Source organism: Typopeltis vanoorti, chromosome 10, assembly GCF_054136105.1.
Source record: "Typopeltis vanoorti isolate ZY-2024b chromosome 10, IOZ_Tvanoo_1.0, whole genome shotgun sequence".
Classification (NCBI taxonomy): domain Eukaryota; kingdom Metazoa; phylum Arthropoda; class Arachnida; order Uropygi; family Thelyphonidae; genus Typopeltis; species Typopeltis vanoorti.
In genome coordinates, this window is record NC_143558.1 from 57,530,607 (window position 1) to 57,554,516 (window position 23,910).

Genomic DNA, 23,910 nt, shown 5'->3' on the forward strand with positions numbered 1-23,910 from the left:
CCTTTTTATTAAATTACTCTGGATTTAGAGAAAGATGTTGAAAGTTTATTTTTCACTTGGTCAGACTGTAATAAATTTAGTTTAATCCTTTATCCAAGTGTGTGCAAACAAAGTTTGCACCTGAAACTAGTCTGGGTAGTGGCCCCCCCTCCCTTAATGCATAACATTATACATATCCGCAAGGAGATGTGTTTTGCATTATGGGAGATACTGAGATAGGAGTGTTGGTAGCTTGCTCCACCTTTGCAAGGAGTCGCCCGGTGTTGTACCACTTTACCCCAGTCCTGAAGATACTTTCAGGCGCAAACTTTGTTTGCACACACACTTGGATAAAGGATTAAACTAAATTTATTATAGTCTGACCAAGTGAAAAATAAACTTTCAACATGAGTCTTGCACTGGATCAAGTTTCAAAGGAATGGAAGGAGGGGAAGAATGTACTGCTTCATAAGGGAGGTGATAAAACTCAAGCATCAAATTATATGCCTATCTGTGTGTCAGATGCTGAGGTTAATGTGTTGGAGAAGCTGGTGAGAACTAGGATCCAGAATTTCGTTGACAACAATAGTATTATCTTTGATGGACAGCATGGATATGCTGAAGGGACATCATGTTTTAGAAATCACCTTACATATTACAATAAGGTGACAGATGCATTGGACAGAGGAGAGGGATACACAGTAGTATACTTAGATTTTGCAAAGGCTTTTGATAGATTACCACATGATAAGTTGATAGTCAAACTAGAGCAGATGGGGGGGGGGGGTTGGATATTAGATTAGTGTACTGGATCAGAGACTGGCTATCTGATAGGTATCAGCAAGTTGTGTATGGGGGGGGGGCAGTATTCCGGAAGAAGAAAGTCACTAGCAGTGTTCCTCAGGGGTCTTTTACAGGGCCATTTCTGTTTAACCTGTATGTTAATGATATTGGCAAAGATTTGAATGGGGATATTCAGTTGTTTGCAGATGATGCAAAGTTGGGACAAACTATGAAGAGCAGAGAAGGTACTTGAATAAATTGAGTAAATCGAAATTCATTGTTGCGAAATGAAAGGTTTTAAAATTTGGGAAACAAAGAATGTAAAATTTATGCTTGGTGGGGATATATAGTTGGAGGTGGAGGAAATAAGAGATCTTGGGGTGGTAGTAGATAAGAATCTGAAATTTAGGGGACACATTGCCAAAATTGTGAGGATAACACAAAGATTTGAATGGGGATATTCATTTGCCAAGGACAGTGACTTGTAGAGGTAGGGAGATTCTTGTTCCATTGTATTAAGCCACACATGGACTGCTCTGCACAGATTTGGTCACCTGGTTTTCAAAAGGATGAACAAATGTTGGAAAGGGTCCAGAGGCAACTGACTAAGATAGTTTCTGATCTCTGAAATATCGAATATGATGAAAGGTTGAGAAGATGCAATTTACAGTCTAGTGGATAGGAGGAAGAGGGGTGATATGATAGAGACTTACATGTTAGTAATGGATTGTTATAGGATTAATGTTGAAGGAGTTTTACAGAAAATGGTGGAGATCAGGCAGATCTGTGAGTTGTAAATGGTTGGAATGCCTTTCCTGAGAGGGTGGTGTCTGCAGAGAATTTCAGTGTGTTTAAGGTGCAGTATGATGAGCTGTGTGTATGACAAAAGGACCTTCTAGATGAGTCTTTGAATCCATAGGGTCTTATAATAATAAATAATAATAATAATGGGAATAGAGTGACTGATGCAAAGGACATAGTGGTTCAATAAATACTTTATTAGGGTATTTCATCCTGGAGAAGTAGGTTTTAAAACTAGATAGATATGATAGGTTTGAGGCTTAGAAGTGCAAGAAGAAAGTGTGTTACAAATATTGAGTGTTCTGGATGTCAATAAAGCAATGGGACTGGATGGGATTTTGCCACGGATTTTCAGAGAATGTGCTAAAGAACTGACAGCTCCGTTGACCTGGCTTTTCAATGAAAGTCTGGCAATGGGAAGAAGTTGAAGGAGGGTAAATTAGTGGCATTGCATAAGGATAGTAGCAGACTGGAAGTGTCAAATTATAGACCAGTTTGTATTTCATCAGCAGTTGTTAAGATCTTGGAGAAATTAGTGAGAGATCATTTATAGCAGGCATTGCCAACTTCATTCTATACGAGGGCCAATATATGATGAGTGGTAGTGTCATGGGCCGCACACTTTTAGACAGAACTTAAATAAAAATAAACTGCATTTTTTCAAGACAATAGTTATATGTATTAAATTATTTTACTACTGGGAGAACAATATAAAATACTTGATTGATTTAAATATACGTTGTTAAATTAAATTTAATTACATATTTCTGGTTTTTTTACATGTAACAGAACTTAATGAGAACACTGTGGGCATTCATGTGTGGCAACAAGTTCATCAAAGTCGATTTTCAACAATGATGATGATATTCATAACAAATCCTGAAAGTGGTCATTGGTCAATCAGCTTCTTTGTGATGATTTAACTGCCCTCATAATTGAGAAAGTGCATTTACATATGTCTATGCTTCCAAACATAGATGCCATTTTCAAGCTGAAATCACTCAATGCAGGATATTTTTCCCTTAGTACCAGTTTAAAAAGTCAATGCCTATGTCAATGTCAGGTTAGTGAACTTACTTTCTGACAGGTATCAGAGAGTAGTGTATGGAGGAGCAATATCAAGGAAGCAGAAGTTTACAAGTGGGGTCCCACAGGGCTCAGTACTGGGACCTGTATTGTTTAACCTTTATATCAATGACATTGCCAATGGATTGCAGGGGGATATTCAGTTGTTGGCAGATGATGTGAAGCTGGGAAGGGTTATTAGTAGTAGTGTAGATGTAGTAGTCCTGCAAGAGGATTTGAATAAACTGGACAAATGGGCAAATGAATGGGGGTTTCACTTTAATGCTGCTAAATGAAAAGTATTGAAGTTTGGGATATATTGATGGAAGGCTGTTGGAGGTACTGTACTGAAGGAAGTAGGGGTGATTATTGATAGAAACCTGATATTCAGGGAACATATTTAAAGGTGGTGAAGATAACCCAGAGGATTGCTGCAATACTGAGAGGGACACTGACTTGCACTGATAAAAGAGTTGTCATTCCACTGTATAAAGCCCTGATCAGACCACACTTGGACTATTGTGTACAAATTTGGTCCCCAATATTTGAAGGTGAAAATTAACTGTGGAAAGAGTGCAGAAGTGGATAATAAAGATGTTATCAGGAATGTTATTTATGAAGAGAGGCTTGAGGGAATGTGGACTGCAGAGTTTAGGATAGAAGGAGGAGAGGTGATATGATTGAGACTTTTAAACTGTTGAGAGGTAGTTACAAGGTTGACACTAGGGAGTTTTTTCGTTTGGTGGAACATGGGAAGGAGCGAGGACAAAGGAGCATCCCTGGAAGTTATGAGCAAGAGGGTGAAGAGTGATTTCTTGGGAGCAATACAATGTGGTATTGCTCCTTCCCTATATTCCTTGACAACTTCTTATGCACTACTAACATCTTTCCCGTGCAGGTTGTTATGCTAGGACACAACTTCAAGATCCCTCCTGAGCTTGTCTTTATTGCCTACCTCGTAGGGTGGTCTGAAAAGTTCTTGGCCTCAACCACAGATGGCAACATTATCGACAAGATTTTTTTTTTCCTAAGTTGGTACATCTGTCATAAGCATCCATGTGAAATTGCAAATCATTCTATCAAGTAGTTTGTTTTATACAGCTGTCTGAAACAAAAGTGTCTGTATCCCTTGAAATGGATAAAATTGAGTATCGTGTGGCTATAAAATTCTTTGTAAAAGAAGGTTTAACTCAAAAAGAAATTCATTCAAAGTTCATAAAAGTTTATGGGCACTCTTCTCCTTTGTTTTCAATAATTAAGAAATGGGCTGCTCAGTTTAAACGTGGCCGTACCAGTCTTGAAGATGATCCACATGAAGGACGTCCAAAAAGTGTAACAACACCAGAAATCATTGATCAAGTACACGATATGGTATTGGATGACCGGCAAGTCAAAGTGTGTGAAATTGCTGTGACTATAGGCATTTTAAAAGAATGTGTAGGATATGTTTTGCATGAAGAACTGCAAATGAAAAAGCTTTGTGCAAGATGGGTGCTGCACTTGCTCAGCAGATCAAAAATGCACTCGCATGAAAATCTCTGAACAGTGCTTAGAGCGTTTCAACAAGAATAAAACTGATTTTGTGCATTGATTTATTACTATGGATGAGACCTGGATTCACCATTACACACCAGAATCTAAACAGCAGCCAGAACAGTGGACAGAAGCTGGTTGTTCAGCACACCAAAGAAGACAAAGTCGGGTCCTATCAGTAGGAAAGGTCACGGCATCAGTGTTTTGGAATGCTAAAGGCATTTTGTTTATTAATTATCTTGAAAAGCGTAAAACAATAACCAGGGAATATTATTCCAATCTTCTAACTAGACTAGATGAAAAAATTTGTGAGAAAAGACCCGGTATGTAGAAGAAAAATATCATCTTTCATCAGGACAATGCACCCGCCCACAAAGGTGTTTTGGTAATGGGAAAATTAAGGGATCTGTATTATGCATTGTTGGAACATCCACCCTATTCCCCGGATTTGGCTCCCTCTGACTTCTCTTTCTAAAACTAAAACTCTTCCTCGCTGGTCAGTGTTTTTCTTTGAATCAAGAGGTGATTGCAGCTGTAGAGGAGTATTTTGCAGATCTTACTGAGAACCACTACAGGGACGGGATAATGACGCTGGAATAAATGTATTAATCTTAAGGGAGATTATGTTGAAAAATAAAAATAATTTTGAAATTATAAATTCGTTTTTTCATTGTTAAGCCGAGAACTTTTCAGACCACTCTTGTATATACCTCTTCTTGACAGAAAATTCTATATGTTTTGCAACCTCTCAAGCCAATATAACATGATCATTCTCCCCTTATTTGAGACAATGTGATCACCTTGGTTAAAGATAGCTCTTCTGATTCTATGCCCAGAATCAATACTCTCATACTCCAGAGTTCACTGCATCACATGCTGTCCATAATAATTACTTGACCTGCACTCATACTAATTTGCTGATGCAGATCTTCCACATCATCCCTGGAATCCTCTGACCTATAGTAGTAATTATTTGTTTTGTTCTATTGAACTCAAACTCACACCAGACAGCCTCAAAAGAAGAACTGCCATTCACCAGCCTGTCTTCTACTCTTTTTGGCTGCAATTCAAATGCTACCATCAGCAGTACTCCTCCCTCCATTCTATGTTCTCTATCATGCTTTAAAATACCAAACCCTTTACATTCTATCCCTGTAACTATATTATATGCTATGAGTAACCAATGTCAAAAACTTCTTCTTGTTTCTGATGCTTTTGGCATTAGTATATAGAAACTGTAGTGTCCCTTTAGGGCCCTAACCACCTTTACATATCCTGAACTGACTACTCCATTTGATGTTTGTGTGGCTAGATTCCACGTGTTTTGGTGTCGCACTCACACATTTCACGGGTAACCCCCCCCCCACACACACACCTTCATCCACTCTAGTTGCTTTACTTTGAACTCATGGTGAACAAAGTTCTCTTTTGACACTTAACACTGAATCCATTTAAGCATAGTCCATCTGCATTACATAAATCCTTCTGTCGATCAAATTCAGACCATAAGTCCACAAACTCTGTATCATTTCTACACAACCTGTGTATTGATTCATTTGCTATCAACACCCTCCTCTTCAGTTCACCTCTATCGGTATCATAGCATGGCAGGAGACTTACAATCTTCACTCTCTCTCTTGATCTTCATTTTTGTTTCTTCCAATAACTTCTTCACATCCTTCCTTATAGAATATTTCTCACCTCTCAGGTGATTAGTACCAGCCAAAACAATTAATTCATATTACCTTCCTGCATCCTGACAGCTGTGCTGTCAGTATTATTAATTTGTCACTTTCAATATTGTTAATTTTTGCAGCAGGGAAACAAGATTTTATTATGCTTTCATTAAGTACTCCTCGGATTATATGATTTTCCATACAAAATTTTCTCCTTGCCCCATTTCTCTTGTTTATTGATGTGAACTTGTTTTTCTTACTTCAGACTTTCTGCTTTTTTCTCTTCTCAGCTCTGCTATTCTCTTGACATTTCTGCCATTTTTTAATTTTGTACTTTGTTCTATGAATGACAGCACATAAGTGCACTATTTCTTTATTGAGGTTCTCTTCATCCTCTTGACTTTCCTCCACTGCACATTAAACATTAATTCCAATATTAACATTTTCTGGGCTACAGTGAATACTGCCTGCTCTACTATCACATGCTTTCTTCTCTCCATCCAATTGGCACTCACTCTCAAAGCACTTACTACACACTTGTTCATCAGTTTCCCTCTCCTTCCACAAATCCTTCAACTTTCGTGATGAATACATCTCACACATACAAACACATAAATTCAATTCACTCTACAAGGGCATTTTGGCAGCCATTGCTCTAACAAAGCCATATCAACAACATCTAATTTAAACAAATATACAAGTTTTACTTAAAACTAAATAACTAACTTTATCACATACCATTTTAAAACAAAAACTATAATGAATTAACTATTAACTACATTTTGAAAATATGACTTATCTTTTAGCAGTGGTAATGATAAACTCACTACATCATGCATCCCCTTATGGCTTCAAATCAGACTCCTGCAGTAATATCTAAAGCTTGCAATAATTCTTTTATGTGCAATTCACAGGGATGTATGACAGTCTAACAAGTGTTATATGTTTTTTTTTTTTTAAGATGTTCTTTACTCTCTGGCACTTATCTCACAATTGGTGTATGCAGCGTAAGAAAGTAAATTTCTATCAAAAATGAGTCCTAATCGCTTTACCTCTGCTCCCACTGGAATAATCATTTTTTTCCTAATCTCAGTTCTGGCCTCTGAATAGAGGGCACTGTTTTATGAGAGGAGGACACTATTCTGTTATCGAGTTGCCTGACAGCAAATAATGTGATGCTCAACACAGATTCTTGTGGAACTCCTTCCTCTTAAATAAACAGTTGGGAGAGAGAAGCTCCTACTCAGATTTGGAAGGTTTGATAAGAAGAGGGAACTTCCCTCTTCTTATCAAAACCCTCACTGTAAGACAATAATCATGTTTTTTTTAAGGAAAGCAGTACGTTTGATTCTAGTCATTTACTAGAGAAATTTTTCATAAGCTTCCTCTGAGTGATTTCTAAGTTAGTCAATCTATGTGGTAGGATTTTTCTTCCTGGAAAATCAGTTTTTTAATATCACAACTAAAGAAAATCAACCATAGAACTTGCATTATTTCAGACAATAACATATAGTGTTAGGGATCGTGAATGGCAATTCTCTGCCAAGATATCCTCTCCAGATGCTTATTAAAATCATTCACAGACTTGGGCCAGCTATGTATGACTGCCTAAGGGTGGAAAATGGCTGCCTCCTATCCAAAAAAGTTAGAATTGAAGGGTCTCACCCCTTCGAGGAATGAAGGTGTTAGCACATGTTTTAAGTTTCATGTGGTGGTACAGTTGAGGAGGATAACTCAAGCTTTATTTTGAACTTTCTTAGCTTCTGTACATTTTGAATGCCATCATAGTTTGGGAAAAAGCAACAACTCGATGACTTGGTACTACAGTTGTGGGTTTTCTTATGCTTAACAGAATTAAAGATCCAGTTAACGTGAACTATTTTCCATTATAATATCTGCGATTCAGTACATGGTTGCATGTGTGTGAGAGAGTGTGCATATAATAGCAAAATGAATGCTTCCATAGATGTTACTTTCTACTTTCCACTTAAACATTGGAAAGTAGGAAGGTGAACAAACTATGTCAATAGCATTGAATGTTCAGGTAGGTATGCAGAAGAGGGTGTTACTTCCAGTATTTAGACAGAAAGCATACAACAGGACCACCTGGCGAGGACTGGTGTGGCAGATCACCGAGCAACAGAGTAACCATACGGCATTTGATGATTTCCAATGAATAGATGGATCGATGGATGAATGAATGAGTTTAACAACCATTTTCTGATGTTAGTTTGTGTACCACCTTGTAGAATACTGTAGCCATTTAAATTTTCCATTGTGAGAGTAGGGGATGGTAGTTGCAATATGGAATTATCATCCTCGGATATGTCTGCACCAGGTGGTATACAGATGCAGCACATAGTAATAATACGTTCTACCGAGAGGTCAATGGTAGCTGCCTTTATGTTAATAAATTAGACTAACTGGAATGAGATATGGTTATCCTTAAGAATGGAGACTCCTCCATAGTGAAGGTCCATCCCCTTACAGATCACAGTGGTATATGGCAAGGTATGGTGTTTAGTAATAATTTCTTACTCTACTGTTTACATTTCCACCAAGGACCAATGTTTTCTTTATCCCACCTGTCCTCTCTAATGGCTCAAAAAACTCAATTTCTTTCTCTGTAGAAGCTTCTATTTGACCATAACTGCAAAGAGGTCACATTGTCTAATTTGCCATTTTGATGTTTGCCCACATCAACCTACTTGATATCAGGAAAATAGGAATAGTAAAAAAAAATGATGGATTCATCTGGCTTCCAGTTCTGCAAAATTTTGCTTTTGTTATCTTGAATTTTTTTTTCCTTTGCAAGGGGGGGGGGATTCGTGGACAGCACTTCAAGAAAAAAAAAAAATCCAAGTCATCAAATTAAACTCCATCCAGTTTTACTGTTTTTAAGTTTTATTTTAACAGTTTTGGATTTCTCATTTGGGATAGTGCTTGTGCCATTATTATTTATTTATTTATTTATTATTATTTATTAGTGAGGATCTGCTGAGAGAAGGTGGAAGATTAGTACATATGGGGATTTTAGGTGCCAAAAGATAAGTTATTTTTGGAAGTATTTAGCAATATTTAACTCATTCTTTTTGCTTCATTATATTTATGAGCGTTTGTTTGATTAACTGCTGTAAGGGTAGTGTAGATTCCTGAATTTCTAAGGTTTAATATTTGTTTCTTGTACACTGTATTGTGTGTCATGGCACTGATGAGGAAAACAATGGAGGGTGATTTTAATATGTGTGATTATGTTTGTTGCAGCATGTGTAAAATTATTTGCCTTCACAAGAATGAGAGATTTATGGAAGGAGATCAAAACTGGAGGATGTGTTTGTCGTATGTGTTGTGTGAGCAAATCTCAGAAGTGCAAAGAGAGTAAGAAGAATGGTAGCGATTAGTTGAAAAAGAAAATGCATTATGATACGACTGGCATAGTTAGCTTTATAAGTAGTAAGAGTGACTGTATGAATTACGCGGTGGAAACTTAAGAGAATGACCAGATGATAATGGAAAAGATAGCGCACTTACGTGGAGTTCTCCAGAGAGAACAAAATACGAGATAGAGTAGTTGGAGAAATGCTTGGTGGATAGTATGACACAGAATCAAAAGAAAGGGGAGAGAACTCAGACTACAAAAGAGCAAAAACATAAGAATAAGGATCAGGTTTTGTATGGTGATTCATTGATACAAGGAGTGCTTGATGGAAGTGCGACAAAATCATGTTTTCCTGGTGTTAAGCTTAAGGATGTCAGTGATGCTGTAAGGATGCAGAGAGTTAAAGTGAAACAGATGATTATCTTGGCTGGTACAAATGATTTAGCAGGTGACAAGTGCGGTATATGCATGAAGACATGAAAGAGTTGCTGGTGCATATAAAAAACAAGAGTGAGAAAGTAAAAGTTGCGAGTCTGTTGCCATAGTATGATAAAGATGAGCTGAAACAGAGAGCTATTATCCATAAAAAACTACATCTGGCACTATCGTTATGGCAAGTCAGATCTAGCAGACCTGACTTGGATACTGTTTCACATAGAATCAAAAGTACTACACAGGAGTCATAAGTCAGAGAGAGAGAGAGAGAGAGAGAGATTCTTTTTGGAATCAACAGAAACTTTAAGACATATTCCAAACCTCAACAAGTATGGCTGTATAAATTTACCAAAAATCTGGGAGACAGTCATTTTAAGATCTCATTAATATCTGTTTTCTCTCTTTTTCCAACATAGATGGTGCCTAATTACGATTTTATTTCCTTGTGTTGTCTTTTAAATTTTTTTTTTTTTAAATGAGTCCCACTGTTATACCAAATTGTTGTTGATTTGCATACCATGGTTTTTGTGCTCTAAAGATGATGGTATAATACCAGCAAAATATCAGCAAATAAGTTTAAAAATATTAATTATTTTCTTATCATTCTGTGTTGTCACTAATACTGTGAAAATAAATTAACAATTTAATATTGCTTTCTCTAGATGCCTTAACTATCTCCCATGCACTACTAACATCCTTACTCTGTAGTGTTTTATGCCATGGCACAGATTTAATCTTCTTCCTAAGCTTGTTATAATCACCTGCCATGTAGTTCCACATATACTCCTTTTTGATAGAATATTCCTCATATTTTACAATCTCTCGAGTCAATACTGCATGGTCACTTTCACCAAATGGAGACAATGTGATCACCTTTGTTTTGAATAGCTCTTCTAATCCTATGACCAGGTTCAATACTGTCACTCCCTTAGTCCCCTCCATCACATGCTGCCTCAAGTAATTATCACTCAGTAAGTATATAAATTCCATTTCCTTCCTGCCTGCCATGTGATCTTCCTTCCATCTAGTCTATATCTCCATAGTTGAAATTCCTCATAATAATCATTCGACCTGCACTCATACTAATTTGCTGATGCATGTCTTCCAGAACATCCATGGAACTCTCTGGCCTATAGCAACACCCATCTGTATATATTGTCTTACTGGCCTTAATCTCATACCAGACTGCTTCAAATGAAAGTCACCTTCCTGCCTATCTCCTATTCTTTTTGGTTGCAATTCATCTGCTATCATCAGAAGTATACCTCCTCCATGCTATTTTCTCTACCTTCCCTGAAAATACCAAATCCTTCCACCTTTTATGCATTAACTACATCACCTACTAAGATAAAAAGCTAAATGGCTATTTTTTATGGTGAAGTTAATTAAATTAAGGGGATAAAAATCCCTTATTATTTTACAGCCAGTATGTGAAACTCTGAGATCGAAAACTATGATCTAAGAGTTTCATGATCTAAGAGAACTTTCGTCATGAAACCAAGAATAAGTGAACACCTGGTAGTACAACACCAAGGCAACTCAAAGCAAAGGGGGGGGGGAGCAAGCTCCCTCACTATCCTTGATATTTTCTCATAATGATAGTGAAGGATCTTGCTCCACCTTTGCTTCGAGTTGCCTTGGTGTTGTACTATCAGGTGTTCACTTATGCTTGGATTCGCCGATAGTTTTTCGGCATGAAACTCTTAGATCGTAGTTTTCAATCTCAGAGTTTCACATACTGGCTGTAAAATAATAAGGGAATTTTATCCCCTTAATTTACATCACCTACTGTTAGCCAAGTCTCACTAGTGCCAATAACTTTTGGTGAGGTTGCACTAACCAATGGCAAAAACTCCTCCCTCTTGTTCCTGATTCTTCTGGCATTAGTATATAGAAACTACAGCATCTCTTTAGGCCCCATCCACCTTTAATTTCTGAATTGACTACCCTATTCAATATTTTTGCTTAAGACTAGATTCAGCACTTGGTCATTCTCTCACTTATTTGCCTCATGGTGCCTTCACACAAACACACCTGCTTCCCCTAATGGCTTAAGTTTTCCTGAATTTGTGCTTCAGCATGCTCAGTGAACAAAGCTCTCTCTAGACACCTAACACCAAAACCATTCTGATGCAATCCATCAGTATTGTACAAATATTTCTTTCCATCAAATACAGACCATTGATCCTATATCATTATTTTTGCAGTACCTACATATAGATTCAATAGCTAGCAACGCCCTCCTCCTCAGATAGCCATTCTTCCTCTTGCTTGCCGCATAATGAAAGAACTCTTTAGGATTTCCTTTGGCCTGTCAGCTAGATTCTTCTTAAAATCTAATTTTGCTTTTCTTGCCATGCCGGTTACCTCTCCTTCCTGAACTTTCATTCTGGTTCTACGTACAAGGCCTTCATTAGGTCACATATGGATTATTGTGCACAGATTTAGTCACCTGGTTTTCAAAAGGAAGAAGAAATGATGGAAAGGGTCCAGAGGTGATTGACTAAGTTTGCTTCCAATCTCTGTAACATTGAATATGAAGAAAGGATGACACAATGCAATTTAAGGGGTCTAGTGAATAGGAGGAATGGGGAGATATGATAGAGGTGTACAAATTGGTAAGAAGTTATTATAGGATTAAAGATGAAGAGATTTTTCATAAAATGGTAAGAGATGGATGGAGAACATAAGATTATCCCTGGAGCTGTATAAGAAGGATGAGAGCAAGGAAACCAGAAGCAGATTCTTTGCATGGAGAGTTGTGAATGATTGGAATTCATTGTCTGAGAGTGCAGTGTCTGCAGAGAATTTGAATGTGTTTCAGGCATGGTATGATGAGCTGTGCACGTGACAAAGGATTTCCTAAATGAGTTAATGACTTCATGGGGTCTCAGGATAATAATAATAATAGTATGTATGCCACTTATGACAATCAAAGAAATGAAGGAGTAGCCATAGTATTCAACACTAAATGCGAGGCTAATCTTCTTGAATGGCAGACAGTCTCAAGTAGAGTGATGTAAGCAAATATGAGAATGGGGAACTGGACAATGAGACTTATTTGTGCCTATAGTCCCACAGAAGAATCTACTAAGGTACAAGTGGAGGAATTTTTTGAGGCTTTAGAGAAAGCAACTGACACAATGAAAAAGGAAAAGTTGGCCTGTGTTGGGGATCTAAATAGCAGAGTAGGAAATGATTGTCAGACATACAAAAATATTTTGGGAAAATTTGGAGAAAAGAGCAAAGCTAATAATAATGGCAAATACCTGTTGGATTTCTGCTCAGGACATAGACCGGCTATTATTAACACAATGTTCCAACATAAAAATGTGCAAAAATTCACATGGAGAGAAGACGCAAGGGATAAGAAAAGTCTCACTGACTATGTTATTGTTGATAGTGATGTTTTCGCACTGGTGCAGGACACCAGAGTGTACAGAGGATTTGAAATTGGAAGTGACCACCATTTAGTCTTGAACAGGATAAAATTGAATTTCATATTGAAAAGAAAAACATGTAAGAAAGTTTTAAACCAAATAAAAGTTGAGCAGCTTTCAGATGTGAACTGTAGACTAAAATACACAAACATTTTTGAAGAAAAAGTGAAAGAGTTTGAGAGCAGGAACCAAATCTTGGAGATTCAGTGGCAAGCCCTGAAGAAAACATTGATTGATTCAGCCATAGATGCATGTGGCGAGGTTGTGTGCAATGATAGAAAAATCAGAATTCCGTGGTGGAGACAGGAAGTTAAAGAGGCAGTGAAGAAAAAAAGAAGAAAGAATATCAAAAGTAAGTTCCTGACAAATAAGTCAGCTTGTGCTCTTACAGAATACAGTGACAAATGTAAGAAAGCTAAACACTATGTAAAACTGGCTAAACAAAAGTCATGGGAGGACTTTGGCAAGAACATAGAAAATAAATATCAAGAAAAGTGGCAAGATATTCTGGAGATTGTTGAAGAAGCTCAGATATGGAGGAAAGATTGCTATAAAAGGAAAATTAGAGATGTTAAAGGTGACATGAAAACAGGAGAAAAAGATATCCTTCAAGTATGGAGTAATTACTTTGAAAAACTGCTAAATGAAAAAAGCAGTGATGACAACACAGTATTAAAAAACACTCAACAGACATGCAATCAGGAATACATATCGATACTTGAAGTAGAAAAAGCCATCAAAAGCCTGAAATGTGGAAAGGCAGTGGGTGTAGATGATATTCGACCAGAAATGCTTAAATATGGAGGTATAAAAGTCATACAGTGGCTGCTGCATAGTTTAGAAGACCTGGACAGCGGGACGAATTCCAGATGATTGGAGTAGAGCTTTCACAATATCCATATATAAAAAGGGAAATAAAACTGAATGTGAGAATTACAGAGGTATTTCCCTACTGAGTGTTCCAGGTAAGATTTATTCAAGTCCACTTGAGAAACAGTTGAGAAGGATTGTGGAAGGGAAGCTTGGTGAAGAACAAGCTGGATTCATGCCAAATAGAGGATGTCAGGATCAAATTTTCACGTTATGACAAATAGTTGAGAAATAATGGGAATATAATAAAGATCTGTAGTTAAGTTTTGTCGATCTGGAAAAGGTGTATGACAGGGTGCCAAGAGGGAAGTTGTTCAAAGTGCTACAGTTGTATGGTGTCAATGGAGCATTATATCAAGCAATACTTAGTCTTTATTTGAGTTGTAAGTAGCAGTTGAATTGAAGCAAGTACAGGAAGATGGTTTAATGTTAAATCTGATGTCAGACAGGGATGTACATTATCCCCTCTCTTATTCATTATCCATATGGATCATATTATGAAGGAAAGTGATATTAAACATGATATCAAAATCTCAGCTCTTTGCTTTATGCAGATGATGTTATACTTCTAAATAAATCTGCTACAAGTCTGCAAGATTCCCTGACTAAATTGAATAACTGTTGTAATAGATATGGAATGAAGGCCAGCATTAAAAACACAAAGACAATGAAAATAGGCAGAAACATTGAAAATATCAACTGCAATGTGAATGGAGAACTTATAGAATAAGTAAAACATTTTAGCTATTTAGGCACGATTTTTAGTGAAGATGGCAAGTTAAATATGGAAATAGACAACAGAATCAACAAAGCTGTATGGTAGGAAGAATAAATTTATATGGAATAAGAGAGAAATTAGCCAAAATACTAAATTAGCTGTATACAAGATAGTGTTTAAACCAATTTTAACTTGTGGATCTGAGAGCTGGGTCAGAAGTAAAACACTTGACCAAAGACTAGAGACCACAGGTATGAGAGTCCTGAGAAAGATTAGGGACATGAACAGATGGCATCAATGGCAATATCATATTAAAAATGAGGATATTAGGAAAGAACTTGATATTGTCAGCATCCAGGAATGCATTAGCAGAGCTAATCTCAGGTGTATGGTCACTTAAGCAGAATGGGAGAGGAAAGATTAGCAAAACAAGTGTTCTCTGCCAGGTTGGCAGGAAAAAGACCCAAAGGAAGACCAAGATATAGGTGAATTGATACGGTAAAAAATGCCTTAGAAGACAGGAATATAGGACCTGATAATATTGGAGTATTCACATTTAACAGACTGATTTGGAGGAAAATTGTAGATAGGAAGTTAGTAATGATGTAAATTTTTCATGTAGTAGTATCATATCCTGTACACTCCTTGAGGGTATATATCAGGAATTTGATGATGATGATGTATGCCACTTCCATGTCAAGTGGTTTGTATTTTAACAAAGCTTTATATGCCATGTTAGTTGCAACTTTTTATTTTTTGTTGGTAGAATTTTATTTGTAAAATTAGCATTTTTGGAATACCTTGATAATATCAAATATTTCAAATGTAATTTGAGCTGTTTTCAATTGATGATGATATTCAGCTGATATCTTTCTTTGGTGAAGGTCTCTCTCACTGTGAGTGTTGGGTCTACTTCTCCCATGACAAACCACTTGATATTTTGAAAGTGTGTATATATATTTGTAAAAATGAGTGTAAGAAGGTAAAAGACAATCACAAACATCAATACTGTAGGTGGGATTCAAACCTGGCCTTTTGGCTGGAGAGCAGATATGCTAACCATTCGGCCAACCAGGCCAGCTGATTTCAAGTTTTTTATATATATATATATATATATATATATATATATATATATATATATATATATATATATATATATATATATATATATATATATATATATATATATAGGGTGTAATATGTAATATATATATATATATATATATATATAGGGTATGATCCAAAATTCCTGCACATCAACATTGAAGCTGAGCTGCAGATTAGTGTTTCAATTCTAATTATTCATTTCACCTATAGATGGCACCCTAGGAGTATTATTCATATTGTGTAATCTATCTGCAATGTGCTGGGTATTGGCTGTCCATTGCATAGTTTTGTTTACGAGGAAAGCGAATGGTACTTTCTCAGAAGCAACAAGTTATTTTGCCTGTTATTCTTATGCAAATATTGTGGAGGTGTTTTGTCTGAAGTATCCAGACTCTGTTATACCTCAAAATTTGACAATTACAGACAAACAGCAGCATAGAAGAAATTCCATTTTGACTTAGGCTAAAGTGACTACAGTACACGACAGTGCACTATACCAAGACATCATCATCATCTAGTTCATGGCTTTCCTTGAGATTGAAGAACATAATTACTGTTTTAAGCAAGACAGTGCCATTTACCATATATCAAATGAAACAATGCAATTTTTGCAAGAGTTTTTAATGAAAGATTGATTTCTAAAGGACCTCCCCCTCCCCCAAGGTCATCAGATTTGTCACCTCCAGATTTCTTCTCATGGGGTTACCTGAGGGGTAAGGCATATAAAAATAATCCTCACACAATTGATGAACTGAAGATAAACATCACTGAAGAAATCAGAGCACTCGGTAATTCCATGCTTTGAAGAGTTGCCTCCAGTCAAAAATGAGACAGCCATTTATTTATTTTTGCCTTTGTAAAGATACAATTATAAGCTTTGTTTATAGCAATTCCGTTCTATAAAGTTTGTCACTAATATTAAAAAAAGTAAAGTTTATTTTATGATGTGTGCAACTTTTGAATCACCCTGTGTATATATGTTCTCATATGCATCTTTTTGCTTTATATAAATTGTTTTCTTTCTGTACCCAATGACTGCATTGTAAGCAGCTGTTATTAGTATTTTCTGGAGCTGAAAATTTGAAAGCGAATGCAAAGACAAATGTGGTTAGTGCTACAATAAATTTGTTTTACTTGCATGCATACAGCATAGGGTCTGTGGGAGGGGAGTGTTTTTCATTATGAAGTGTCATTCCGGTTGTCTCTAATTATGGTAACTGTTGCCAAATATAGAACAAAGACTGTAAACCATTTCTGTACTGCATTTAGTGATACAGTAAAAACTATTTATTTTTCTTGCTTCTGCAATATAGTGTCTATTGAGGTTGGAATGTTTTTCATGGTATAGTAACATTTTTATTCCACTTCAAGAAACAGTAAAAATCTATCCATTTTATGAATACAAATGAACACTTCAATGAATGGTAAGAAGTGTATTGATCTACAACAAATATTAGCATATGCAAGATATCTATAATTGATAAAACAGAAGAACCACTAAAACAAAAACAAAATTAATTAATGTAAGATATTTGAGAAAGGGTGGATAATTCTGATGATGATTGGAAATTATTTATGTTACCTAGTAATGTGTAAAAAGTATATAACGATCCTCAGTAAACAAAATAAAATACGTAGAAAACCAAGCAAAATATAAATACAACAGAGAAATAAATACACATAACAAACAGAACAAGCAACATGTATTCCTGCCACACCTAAATGAATCACCCGAACAACATTATTAGTTCAGTGGATTAGTCCCTCCCTATAGTTATTCATTGAGCTACCACATGTATGCAGTGGCTGTTTATTATTGGTTAGTTATTTATATTGCAAACAAATCTCTTTCCCTCTCCTCATTATGGCATCATAAAAGCACATATGCATGTGTACAATTTATAGGATCACATGCTATTCACTCTGCCCAGCGACTTATAGGAAACACATAATATCATAAATGTTAATTATTAATAATTCTTTTGCCAGTAATGAAGATGTTTCTATTCACACTTGTTCCTTCTCTCCTTTATATTTTCCATCCTCACATGATTCATAATTTAGACCTTTTAGTAATTCAAATATATCAACCAATTATAGCATTCTCCTTAACCAAACAAACACAGAACAGAATTGATAAAAACCAAGAGCCGTGCTAAATGTTTATCTACAAGATCAAATAAAGAATAAATATATCAGACACGAAACAATGGTGTTGGATATAAGGGAAAAGATTTTAAAATTAAACCAGAAAAGGTTAGGAAATATTGCATGGATGAAAAATAATCAATGGACAAAGGCAATTATCAGGTAGCACTCATATGAAAGGAAACAAATGACTGGATGATCAGAGAGAAAATGGAAGGATGACCTAGCAGAAATGGCTGGAGAATGTTAATACTGGGAAGCATCAACAGAGAAAGACAGAGGCAAATAACTAAAAGTGATTATGAAAATAGTTTAGAAGAGAGAGATGATTTTCAATATGTAAACAGAGATCATTTATTTATTTATAAAATAAAATTATTTATATATATAAAAAAGATATTTTTTGCTGTTTACTAACTAACACCTCAATTTGAGAACCAACTGAGAAGAAAACAAAAAAAAAATATTATAGAAATGAAAATGTAAGAAAGCAGATGGAAGTTTAAGAAGTATATGGGAAGTGTGGAATCATATCACCTGACATGAATCCACACTACCTATATTTCACAGAATATAAAACTCTCCCAGAAGGTAAGATAAGAGTGCCGATGATTAAAATAAATCTGATAAAAGATGACAATAGAGAACAGTACAGCACTAGTTCTATGAACTAGAAATAAGAAGGAAAATTCTCAAGATATATAGCATATAATAATCTGAGTGGCAGATATAAAGAGAGCTGAGAGATAAAAATTATACACAAAAAAGTAACTTTGCTTTGAAGCATAAAGTCATGAAAACATACTGAAAACGATATCATATGGCTTTAAGTTTATCCATTTAATGAAATTGTTTCAGTGGATACAATGCATATGAATCAATATGAAACATTTACTTACCTTGCAAGTTCATTCTTGTCTTTATGTTTTTTGCTTAAAGTTCTTATCTCTTCTTTATTTTGTGCATCTAACCTCTTCATCAATTCACTGACCTCTCTGTAATGTAAATAGAAAGATTAACAAAAAAAAAAAAAAAAAGAAACAAAAAAGAATTGCATAATTATTTCCTTATATTCCAAGAAGGACAAGCATTTCGTTCTGGAGAGAGAGAGTTTTGGAAAAACAACAGGACACTGTATCCTTAACAAACTGACCAACATAACACACAATTTACAGACAAAAAATACTATTGATGGTAGTGGGTGGTAGATGGTTTTGTGTGTAGCTGAAAGTATTTAGTAGGAGAGACAATGAGCAGTGAGTTGCATGTAGTAGAGTGCTTGTCCATGATGCATCCTTGAGGGTGTCACATTATATATTGGTGTCCAAAACCTTAAAACGAACACTATTTCTGAAGATTACAACCACAAATTTGTATAACTGATGATTTTGAGTAGAAAGCAGGCACATATTTAAATTTTCTCATTGCGCACAAAGGGGTCAAGTGGTAGCACTCAACAGGATAAAAGGCAAAAGACTGTGTTACACGAGTTGTGTTTGAAGGAAGCTCTTTTCGTAAAGGAATAAAGTTTCAAACTTGGATATCCTGTAATGTATCAAAGACATTATCTACATGAATTCCTAATGTGGAAAATTATTGAAAAGATTAAAGAAGGATGCAGAATTACTGATATTGCCAGAGAGTTTGGATCTCGCACAGTGTGGTATCCAGACTCTGGGCAGCATTTCAAACCAATTGAATTTGTTCCACATGTTTGCTAAGAGGTTGTGCTCACTCTACTATAGAACATGGAGACAGGTTTTTGGTTCTGACAGCAAAACGTAATTGATACACAATAGCAAGTCAGCTCCATTCAAGCACAGGTACACAGATAGCTCAACAAACTGTGGCAAGATGTCTGCAACAAGTAGGCCTATGCACTCAAAGGGCTGTAGCCTTTATCCACAGCTCATTGTAGAAAATGTTTTCTGAGGTTAAAGATCCAAAGAAATTATATACTTGGTTTGATCCTTTATCCAAGAGTAAGCAAAAAAATGTCTGTGCATGAAATATAATCAGAACAGGGCAACTCATAAATAGAAGATAATGACTTCACATCACTTGCCTTAGTATCCTATAATGCAAAGCACATAACCTTATAGGTATGTATAATGTTATGCATTATGGGAAGGGTCAGTACCTAGACCAGTTTCAACCTTTATTGAGGTGAAAAAGTAAAGGGTTGCTCATCACAGGCCTAGAGTAGTTAATATAGAAGTACAAGAGAGATTTAATAGTATTAGGAGAAAGAAAGACAGATAGATAGCATGAGAAATAGAGAAAAAGCCTCAGCTCTTTTATATCATCACATAGCTAAAGGCTATTGGTTTTCGTTTTTCACCCATCTCATATAGATGAACAACCAAAAGACCAATTGAAACTAAAGTGCAAAGATGACTGATACCCAGGTGGTTAGACCAATCTGGGTTAACTGCCTTGAGCTGGCCTTCTCTGTCATGGGATTGCTCTCTACTCATCCCTGCAAATTGACTATAAGACCACATTGAATTAAGAGGATGAAACTATTTAAAAAACCTTCATAGCAAGAATAGACAGAATTTTATCTCCCCCTGGTGAATACTGCATAAGATGGGTGGTCTACACCATCTAGTGATAAATTTGATATCTCCAAGAATGCTTATTTCGAAATACAAAAATCATCTGACCGAACAATAAAATTTCCAAAATACAATATTATAAAGCATTTGGATGTCATATTGCTGGTTTTCAAATCCATGTTTCTTTCTAACCTTCCATAAATGGTATTTTAATTAATTAATTATAAAAATCAAAATTCTCTTTCCATTGCTGACAGGTGGTGGGCATTGTGAAAAAATAACCTGTTCTGTTGTAAGTAATGGAATGCCCAACACATTACATAATCTGTTCCAAATAAGCAGAGTAAAAGGGCAGCTGTAGAATGCATGTTCTACTGTTTCCAATTGGTAATAGATGTCACAGATTGCATCTCAGATGTTAAAGTACCTCCATTTAATGGTATTGACTGGAAGGCGGCCATATGCAATTTTCCAAGCAAGATCCCTCCTGTTAGGGTACCCTTGAAACTTCAAGTTATGAAACAAAATGTTTTCAGTATGTAACTGGAATTTCATGGTAAAAGAGATTAAAGATTTCTTTATACCAAATTTTACTTTTTTTAATGAAATTAAAAGTTGTTTTAGCAGTCTTAGAGTGTTGTAGTATTCAGGAACAATTTCGGCTTTTGGACGTGTATAATCATTAACTCCAAACAGGGGAAGATGAAAACCCAAGTAGTACTGGAGAAGGTCTGCACTGTGTGATCAGTCTGCAATATTTTATGGATTTTAGAAGCTGCATTGCTTAAATAGCAGAATTTTAAGAGTGGAAGTCCAAATCCTCCATGCTTCTTTGATAGTTGAAGAAATTCCTTTTTAAATTCTTAGTAATGGCAGGACCAAAAAATTGCAGAGGTTGATTATATAATTTATTTTTTTCAGCTTCTGTGATGTCTGTAATATTTATTATGTACAACTGAGCAGGAAAGATTATGGTTTTGAGTACTATGGCTTTGGAAGAAATGGAGAGTGGCCCTATTTTCCAGTCTTCTAAGGTTTCAAAGTTCTTGGACTGGTAATATTGGGTAAGTGGAGAAGGGAATTCCAAGTATAATGAGGGATTCTCTCTTAGGAATTAGTCCAAAAGGAATGCCTTCCATAAACTTTTAATTTTGTGTTCTCTGCATTAATAATTAATCCACTGCTTTTGTTGAATTTTTCCAAAATACCAAAAAAAAAAAAAAAAAAAAATATATATATATATATATACGGAACCATTATCCTTCAAAGTTGCCACTACATCATCGGCATATGCTAATACCTTATTTTCCTTTATAGTTGAAGGAACTGTTATTCCTCACACAGCATGTGTATTGTTGACTTCCTGTAAGAAAGGTTCAAGAACCAATGCAAAGAGCAGTGGACCGAGAGGGCAACCTTGCTTGACTCCTTTGCAAATTTTTACCAGATCTGACAGGAACCCATTAACTAGAATGCGGGTGGTTGAATTGGCATAGGCTTCTTTGATTATGGATAGAAGTTTTTTATCTACACCAATTTGCATTTGCTGGAGGTTGTGGAATAGAAAGGGATGCTGGATGTTTTCAAATGCTTGAGTAAGGTCTACTGATAGGATTGCCATTGATTGCTTTTTCGTGTTAACTAAGCAGATTCGGTCATGTAGCAGAAATACATTAAATTCTACTGCTCGACCTGGTACTCCATACACCTGTGTGCTTTTTATGTATTATTATTAGTAGTAGTCACCTCCAGGGAGTCCAAAGACTCATCGAGGGAGGGCATCTACTGTACAACTGCTTCCACCACTCACAATCCACCAGCTGACCACAACTACATCAATGCTATCTACCGCCGACCACCAGCACTATCACTAGTATTTCCACAGACCATCACAAACGTCCATGCTCATGGCAGGATTCGAACTCGCAGCCTCTTGACTGGAGAGTGGACACGCTAACCACTCGGTCAGCCAGGCTGGCATTCCCTTTTATTGAGGTATGTTTAAGTGAGGAATACCTCTCCAAAAACTCATGCAATCCCTCAGATTGCCCAACAATGAGTGACCCAAAAGATCATTTAACTCAGCAGTGTTTCTACTCAGTGACCGGCTCACCAAGCCACTGTGATGAGACCTCAATTTGGCTCCCATCGATGAGCTTTTGTGCTGAAGTGGCAGCCAAATTAAGGTCTCATTAGTGAGAGCTAACTGAAAGGTGATACTAAGGTTGAAGTAATGCCAAAGTCATATTTTTATATACGAATTGCCAAAAGGTGTCACACATTATAATACTCTGGATTAGAGATAGTTGTTGGAAGCTTTTCTACTAGTTATATTATAAATTAAAGGTACCAAGAAATTATATACTTGGTTTAACCTCTCTACCGGCCGTGGTGGATGAAATAGTGATACCAAATTGCACTTCTTATCCATGTTATTCAATAGGTGTTACAGAATCATATCCAGATTTTGCTGGATGTCTACAGACATCATGGCCAGTTGGGATGTTAATCCTTTATCCAAGTATATAATTTCTTGGTATCTTTCATTTATAATATAACTAAGTGGAAAAACTTCCAATGTTTTCTGTGGTGTTGTCCATAAAAAACTGGACAAGACAGAGTTATTTTAGTCTTTCCTCTGATTCTAGATGACACTTTATATGGCATGAAAATGGTACTGCTTACCACCACGAGAATGTTTTTGAAAGGGATAGATATGGTGGTGCTGGAGTCATTGTATGGGGGAGGCATTATGCCTAATGGATGCACTGATGCAATTGCTCGAAAAAGAGACTATGACTGGTGAATGATATTGCAAGAAAGTTTTTCAACCTCATGTTCAATCAAGACTGGTTACAGTCGACCTTCATCATGCTACCTAAAAAAGTAACTGCGAAAACTTGTAATGACTATAGAATGATCAGCCTAATGAGTCACGTTCTCAAAATGTTTCTGAAAATAATTCAAAAAAGAATATACAGAAAATGTGAAGACACCATCAGTGATACCCAATTCGGCTTTAGAAACGGCTTGGGAACAAGAGAGGCCCTTTTCTGTTCTCAGATCTTATTTCAAAAATGTATCGACCAAAACAAGGTAATATTCATTTGCTTCATCGACTTCGAGAAAGCATTTGACAAAGTCCAACATGCTAAAATTATACTATTAAAAAGAATTGGATTAGATGGTAAAGACATCAGGATCATTGAAAACTTATATTGGAACCAAAAGGCATCTGTTCAAGTTGATGACATTATTACAAACTCCATTAACATCAAACGAGGAGTAAGGCAAGGATGTGTGCTGTCACCTCTTCTTTTTAACATCTCCTCAAAAGCCATATTTCAAAAAGTCTTGGAAGGAAGAAAGGAAGGGATTAGTGTAAATGGTGAAATCATCAGTAACATCCGATATGCCA

The 23,910-nt window shown here is 36.1% G+C and overlaps 1 protein-coding gene across 1 annotated transcript in view; it reads right to left on the reverse strand.

Moving 5' to 3' along the window:
- Positions 1-23,910, reverse strand: part of LOC150102439 (1-phosphatidylinositol 4,5-bisphosphate phosphodiesterase classes I and II-like) — a 900,535-nt gene that overhangs the window by 44,386 nt on the left and 832,239 nt on the right. Inside the window, exon 31 of the mRNA XM_090399636.1 lies at positions 18,834-18,929. Within this exon, the coding sequence (XP_090255762.1) occupies positions 18,834-18,929 (96 nt within the window). The remainder of the gene's footprint in view (positions 1-18,833; positions 18,930-23,910) is intronic.